The following is a 7,750-nucleotide window of genomic DNA, read 5'->3' as shown; positions in this document are numbered from 1 at the left end:
ACTACAATTCGTCAAAATTCATATTTTTACGTTTTAATAAATTTTCTAAAAAGAAAACAGACATACATAAAGGCATATATAATTAACTGGAAGATGGTGGATTTGTGGTTGATGGTTGGCGGGCCAGGTTTCCTCCTCCGACATCAGATATGCAGTTCGATGGCGCGTCTCGGGTGCTATGCCGAGTAGAGGTAATGCCTTTGCCTTTGACGAGCTACTTTCGAGGACATAAAGTTTGGTGATATTGAAAAATTATCATGAATTAACAGAGTGATTGGTCTCACTTGGAAGAAAATCAAAATTGTTTCCAAGTGCTCAGTCAAAATGAATTGACAGAAAAAACCAAAATACAAAAGAAATATTCACCAGAAAAAAAAAGAAAAATAAAAGGTGGCAAAAACCAGGGTGTCACAAGTTTGATCTGCGCAAACTCTCATGCCATTCAACAGGAAGCGCATGGTTTCTAAATCAATACACTCACGCTTATAGTAAAAATCCATCCATCAGCTCTTCAAGTCGGGTTGTTCTCCGGAGGAGGAACCACACCTCTGTGCCATCCTATAGCACAAGAGATACAACATGTAAAACCCTAAGCAGAAACACTTGAGTAAATCAAGGCAAGATTGAAGAGGCCTACTTGTTCTTTGACCCTTTGTTTCATGGGGACGGTGTCGTCCTTTGCGGGTAGGAAGTTGCTTGCCCTCCCCTCCTTCTTTAGATCCGCCGTTGCGCGTCACGCTATCCTTGTTGACCGCATTCGAGCCCGTGGATGACATCTCCAAGCCTCTCTCTTCCTTCTCACCGGGCAGGATGAATACGAGTCTATCAGTTGACTTGGGCTCCTGGGTAGCGGAGGGGCGCCCCCGAGTGATCTTATAGGTGGTGCCTCGAGGACGAATTAAAGTAAGATATAGGGCTCGCTTGGATGGCGCTTGGCGGGGAGATTTGCCGCCGCGGACTCGCTAACGCACGATTGCAAAAACAGATAAGTGATGCCAAAATATTGGCGGGAAAGTCTGCGACCGTGGATTTGCTAGTGTGTGAGTGTGAAAAGTGAAAAGCGAAGACATGAACGAAAAGTGGCATGCATGGGTGGTTGATGTCCAGTCAATTGCCACGTCAGCTGAGCCGATGAATCGACCTTACAGATCGGGTTCATCACAAATTACACTCCCTCCGGTCCTTTTTAGTTCGCATATAAGAACCTCATAAAGTTTGACCAACTTTATAGAAAAAAACCCAACATTTAGAATGTGACATCATTATCATTAGATGCGTCGTGACTTAAATTTTCATATTGTATAACTTTAGCATCGTGGATGTTGATATTTTTCCATATAAATATGGTAGTTTAACTTGAGACAATTGTCATATGCAGAGTAAAAATGACCGGAGGGAGTACGACGATGTAAAAAAAAAACACTTGTTGAAGGAAAAAAGATAAAGTGATCAATTTTTCTTTCTTTTCTGAAAGTAGGACACCTTGCATATATATGCTTTTGAAGCTTTGAACACGCATGGGGTACAAAACAAAATGTGGGTGCTTAGTTGATTTACTCTTAATGAACAACTAGAACATGAAGGCGCGCTTTGCTGCGCCCGCTCATATTGACAAAAATACTTAGACTATTTTTAAAAAATCCAAGCAGTGTTTAAGAAAAATTGAATAATTTGTATGGGTCCAAATATATGTGAGAGATGTTTTCAAGAGAACTGTTCAAAGTGTTAAGCTCTACAGGCTAGGTGCGTCTCAGCGGTGCCCTGACACCGTAACAAATTACAAACCATGATATAGAGGACGATAAGTTGAATTTTATCACATATAACTTAGCTTTTTGGATCTAACTCCCAATAAAGAAATCAACTGTACAATATTCGAATTGACTCAAGCGCAGCTTTAATCCTCAAGGCGCCAAATCCAAATGTCATGCTATGAATTTTATTCATGCCACGCCGACCACTGATTTTAGCAGTAAGAGATCTCACAACTAATGGACGACAACCTGGGCGTAGGTGAGGGTGCATAGATCGTCGACATGGGCCTTGTCAAATCATTCTAGGAATAGAAAGATACCTTTACAATTTCATGGCATCTGGAGAAGTAAAAGTAAGATTGCATTCAGATGTGCAATCTTGGGCAACTCGTTCAGCTGAAAATTTAAACTTGTCATAAAATCATAAAACATACTGCCTTGCATTCATAAATGGCTTCGGCTTCACCGGTTGCCTGCAGTACTTGCCAAAGAGAGGATCTAGGGCTCAAAAGCATAAAAACCATAGATCAAGCAGTGTTAATACAGTGCAACAAGCTTTCTTAACCAAACTAAATCCTAAAGCTTGAAAAAGGAACACAAGATTGCTAACATGGGCACTCACCCTACGCTCCGCGTGCATGTAATACTTTTAGGAGCACTGTGTGCTCAACAACATGAAAATTGACTTCCAAAATAAAATAAAATAGTGAACATGGACTCTAGAGAAAGGGGGAAATAGTTCCAGAAATAAATTGTGCGCATAATATATTCAAGAATAACACGCCAAAATCTGAAAAAAGAAATTACAATAGGAGACCAAATGTGTTTTAGTCACAAGTGTAAACAAAGACCGAACTTCTCATCTATCAGAGACCGGTGGATAAAATAAGATGTTATTCCTAATAGCATGGCACAAATCTACCATTAGCATGGCCACGAAGAATCTAAATGCTCAGCTCACTTGATTAGCACTTGAACCACATAATAATCATGCGAAGATGAATTTATTTATTTTGAACCGGTGCCAAGATGAATTAAGCTAGACACAAATATCACAGAACCGGAATCAATGTCATGCTCACTTGGACAAATTCAATCAGAATTTCAGTACCAATTCCCGGCCTTCCTCAGAAGGATCTTCTCACATGGGAATTCAAACCGAACACACCGAGACATAAAAACAGAATTTGATGTTTGTCAAAGAGCATGCAGAAGTGCAGAACACGAAGGAAAAATCAGAAGGGGAGAGGGCTGGTCTCTGTTCCTGGGTCCGCATCGTTGGGAAGAGCAGAGGCGACAAGAAGGCACGCGAGAAAGCAGCCCGCGAGATGGCGTGCGACATTCCCGGGCGAGTAGTGACGCCCGATTTTGATCTACACCGTACGTTTGATGATCCGACGGCTGTGACAGTGAAATCGATCGCTGTGGAGGCTCGTAGCTAGTCCCGTTATACTGTTTCTCAACGGTGAAGTGAAAAGCAAGTGGGGTTGATGGATTGATTCCCTTTCTCTTTTTTTGAGGAGGTTGGAGAGCAGGTGAAGCTTTGTTTTTGTGTTTTGTGTTTTGGTTTTGGTTTTGGTTTGTGTGCGTGCGTGCTCTCGCGTGGGACCAACGTTGTGTTGGACCAACGACCCACAAGACAAGAAGACAAGAGACGACCGGACCGGCAGATCAAGCATTCATTCATTCGTCAAAGAAAAGACCCGACTTTTCTCCTCTCCTCTTGTCCTTCTCCTTCTCCCCGGCCGCGCCTCCGTCGGAATCCGATCCAATCGAATCCATGGCCGCCCACGCCAAGCTCCTCCTGTACATTGTGGTGGTGGACGAGAGTGGCGCCTCCTCCTTCCGCTACACGCGATCCCTCCTCCACAGCACGCTGCAGCTCATGGGATGCAAGCCAAGGCACGCATTCGAGGTCTCCTCTCTTCTTCTTTCCCCTCTTGGATTCATTCGATCCCTCTGTTTCTGATTTCGATCTCTCTGATTTCTCTCTCAATCAAATCAAATAAAAAAAAGATTAGCCGGCGGGTGTTCGATGTGGTCCGCGGCGACCCCGCGGAGATGGAGTCCCAAGGTAAAAGCGGAGGGGTGCAGCGGTACGAGCTGCCGGACGCGGCCACCAGCCCCAGGCAGTTCCAGTTCGAGCTCTACAAGCGGCGGACCACGGTGCTCATCCCGAGGGACCTCTTCCTGCACCTCGTGTGCCAGGCCCTGGCCCTCTACAAGTACCTCGCCCCAAACCAGAGGAACCACCTCACCCTAGCCTGCAGGTCTGCCAACTAGTATCTTTTCCTCATTCTTTACCAAGCATTTGCATTTGCATTTGCATTTGCATTTCATCTAGAGCAGGGCAGGGCAGGGGTTTCCCCATTCTTTACCAAGCATTTGCATTTGCATTTCATCTAGAGCAGGGCAGGGCAGGGGAACCAACTTTCAAAGGACTCTGATATTATTCCTTTCTAATCTCCCCCTAGGATTCGAGAAAGAAAAGAGTCCGTCACGGTTCTTCTATGCGGAACAAGTGGTTGCGGCAAGTCTACTCTTTCCACTTTGCTGGTACACACACCTCCTTCTTTTCCCTTTTCACAATGTTACTCTCTATATATCTACTGCTGCTGCTGCTGCTGCACACATTCTTAATAAACCAGTTTATCTACCATATGATATCTAAACAATAAACTCTAGAAGCAAATTTGACCCGTTCCGATAACAATGACCCTTGCCCCGTTAACTCTCTTTATTTATTGATTTATTAGATATCATCTTATACTAGTATTTAGGCCATCAATAATTTAATTCCTTTTCAGCATCTAGATACATCCCCTTTTATTCATTTTGATGACAAGTATTTCCGGACGGAGGGAGTATATTGCAAAATTCCCCTACAAGCCAGACACTAAATCATCTCTTCAGAACCAGAGCATGCCCCAGTTTTATCGTTTCTCGCTTCCAGATTATAAAGCATTGCAATGTTGTATTAACAGGGGAGCAGGTTAGGGATCACCACTGTAGTTTCCACAGATTCCATTCGCCACATGATGCGGAGCTTTGTTGACGACAAGGAAAACCCCCTTCTCTGGGCATCCACTTATCATGCAGGTGAATGCCTCGATCCGGTGGCTGTTTCCAAAGCAAAAGCCAGGCGGAAAGCAAAGAAACGCTCGGGCGTGTCAACCAACTCAGGTATGGATTATGAGGGCAGCGGAGACAAGGTTGAGGGAAAACCAATTGGGAAGAAGCAAATGGCTATAGAAGGTTATAAGGCACAGAGTGAGATGGTCATCGACAGTCTGGATCGGCTTATCACCGCGTGGGAAGATCGCAAAGAATCGGTCGTTGTTGAGGGCGTTCACTTGAGCCTTAATTTTGTGGTACGTGCTACTGAAAACCATAATACTGTTCTGTTTCCCCTGTACAATTATTTTCCTTCTATTTTTCTTGCTCTTTCCAATTATGTCGAAAATGCTCTGCTTTCAGTTTCTTTTCCAGTCAAAGTGGAATTATAAGTTCACGATCAATCTGTTCTTATGCCCCCTGTTATATTTATGTAGTATGAATTTGTCAAATAATTCCAATATTTCAGATGGGCTTAATGAAGAAACATCCATCAATAATTCCCTTTATGATCTACATATCCAACGAGGGCAAGCACACCGAGAGGTTTGCTGTACGCGCAAAGTACATGACGCTTGACCCAACCAAAAATAAGTATGTCAAATACATCAACAACATTAGAACCATCCAAGAGTACCTCTGTAGCCGAGCTGACAAATACCTAGTTCCCAAGGTAAACAACACTAATGTTGACCGGAGCGTGGCTTCCATCCACGCCACCGTCTTTAGCTGCCTCCGCAGGCGAGCTACTGGAGAACAGTTGTATAACCCCGACACAAACACTGCAGCGGCTGTAAATGAAGAGTACAAAAACCAATGTGTTGCCAACTCCATGAGTTCCAAGGGGATGTTCAAATTAATCCAACGCCTAGGATCCTCAAGGAAGCTGATGGCCATCGTTGATGTGGATGGATCCGTTTCAAAGGCTTGGCCCGTTGAGTCAGGCGATGGAGACGGAAAAAACGGTTCCCAAGGTGGCGGAGACCAGAAATCTCTAGGAAACCCAATATATGGACCTCTGAATATTGGAAGGGCCGAGTCGGTGAATCTCCAGTTTGGCTCCTTTGGAATAAGTGCATGGCCTACCGACACAGGCTGTACAAGTCAAGCTGCAAGTGTGGACGGCTCGTGGATAAATGGTAATGAAGGCAGTAGCAGCGGCCATGTTGCATCTTCATCCGGCGGCTCCCCTAAGAAGGCCGATGGGCATCATAAAGAGGTAAGTAGCAATTTAACTTGGTACTATCTGGCAGCATGAACTTGTCTGATCTTTTTGGCACAACTTTCTGTCAGTGAACAACAGAGAAACACCATCAGATTTGTTAGTATCTTATAATTGCTGATTTATTTATTTCTGTTTGCCGGGGACTTGTAGATTAAAGAGTCAGCAGCAGCATCTGGCAGTGATGACGATGACGAAGAAGAAGCTGATGTTCCACCTAATTCAGGGAGTGATGAGGACCTAAGTGAAGAAGATGACGACGAAAACCATGATGAGGTGAGGCGTGGCAGTCTATTTATTTATGAGTTCTTCCTTTTTTGGTCCCCCCCCCCCAAAAAAAAAAATGCTTGACAAATTGTTACTACACTCGGTTGCTTAACATACATACATATCCGTGGGTGCTTTGGCTGGCAGATGGAAGGGTCTGTGGACGAGGACTGCAACAGGTCTGACGAGGAATACGACGACCTGGCCATGCGGGACAGTATGGAGAACGGTTATCTGAGCGATGACGGCATCATGGTGCACACCGGCTTAAGCAAATGCCTGAGCAACAGGTTTCCGGAGGGCAGCCAGCATAATAACCGCGGCACGCCGAGGAAACATCTCGAGTCTCTGCGAAGCCTGTCCAAGGTTGATACTAGCACACATGTTCCTGACACGGCGCGCTCTTGTGCTGCCGCTGCCGCTATCCCTGGTGGCAAGAGAAGCACGGCCAGGAAGTGGAGGCGGTCCCTGAGCGACAAGATCAGTTGGCGGCCGCGGAGCTGCCCCTCTCTCGCGGAAGCGGCGGTGAAGCCCAAGGGCTCAGCTGCTGTTCCAGTGGTTCCCGAGTCCTGAGAGGCTATATGGTTTTTATGTAATAATAATAACCAGGGAAGGGAAGATAGAGATGCTGCATTGCATCAAAGTATAATACTCCACTATGTGAATGGTATTTGTTGGGAGGCTGCAAATTAAAGGGGAGTGGAGGCCGGATGACAGATGAATGAATAATGCAAATAAACTTGTTCTGGTAATAATTCTGCAGAGGAGTAGATAGGAAACAGAGAGTGGTTGCTGTTGATCATGGATTGTGTTGCTGTGACTGAATGAATGCATTAATAACATAACATTAGAATTTAACCAATGTCGAAGCACGAACAACGACGTGTTAGAGGTGGTGCCGCGAAACCCAAGATGACCGAGGAACGCGCGATGCGCTGGTACCACGCGCGCGAAGCCTGTTTGAGGCCATATAACGACCATGACAACAGGCAGACATCATCCGGACGCCGAGGGTCAACGGACCCGGCCGGCTGTTGACAGAGAACCCGCTCCTGAAGATGGTTGTATAAGAAAGCGTTGTTGATGTCGAGCGTCAACGGATCGTGGCGGGTTTGACAACCGGAGAGAAAGTCTCGGAGAAGTCAACATCGGCACGTTGTGCAAAGCCACGGACAACCCAATCGAGCCTTGTACCTGTCGAGAGAACCGTCCGGGAGGAGCTTATGACGAAAAACCCACTTGCTGGAGATGACGTTTGCTCCAGGAGGACTAGGAACAAGGGTCCAAGTCCGGTTGGCGACAAGAGCATCATACTCAGCGTGCATGGCGGCGGTCCAATGCGGATCACTCAACGCAGAACGCACCGAGCGCGGAACTGGAGAGATGGTCGTGA

At 45.6% G+C, this 7,750-nt stretch overlaps 1 protein-coding gene across 2 annotated transcripts; it reads left to right on the top strand.

The window, feature by feature from the left end:
- Positions 1-3,411: 3,411 nt before the first annotated feature.
- LOC125528605 (P-loop NTPase domain-containing protein LPA1 homolog) lies at positions 3,412-7,210 on the top strand. Of its 2 annotated transcripts, none has more exons than XM_048693051.1 (7): positions 3,412-3,669; positions 3,771-4,024; positions 4,229-4,310; positions 4,739-5,125; positions 5,338-6,087; positions 6,244-6,366; positions 6,505-7,210. In XM_048693051.1, exons 1-7 carry the CDS (start codon positions 3,535-3,537, stop codon positions 6,928-6,930), a joined length of 2,157 nt encoding a protein of 718 aa, XP_048549008.1. In that variant the 5' UTR covers positions 3,412-3,534; the 3' UTR covers positions 6,931-7,210. The 2 variants fall into 2 exon arrangements, with proteins under 2 accessions (XP_048549008.1, XP_048549009.1); XM_048693052.1 differs by having other exon boundaries at positions 3,535-3,669; positions 3,776-4,024.
- Positions 7,211-7,750: the final 540 nt, after the last annotated feature.

Source organism: Triticum urartu, unplaced genomic scaffold (assembly GCF_003073215.2).
Source record: "Triticum urartu cultivar G1812 unplaced genomic scaffold, Tu2.1 TuUngrouped_contig_4985, whole genome shotgun sequence".
NCBI classification, from domain to species: Eukaryota; Viridiplantae; Streptophyta; class Magnoliopsida; order Poales; family Poaceae; genus Triticum; species Triticum urartu.
The sequence above is the reverse complement of the archived record's forward strand: the minus strand, read 5'-3'. Positions and strand labels throughout refer to the sequence as shown.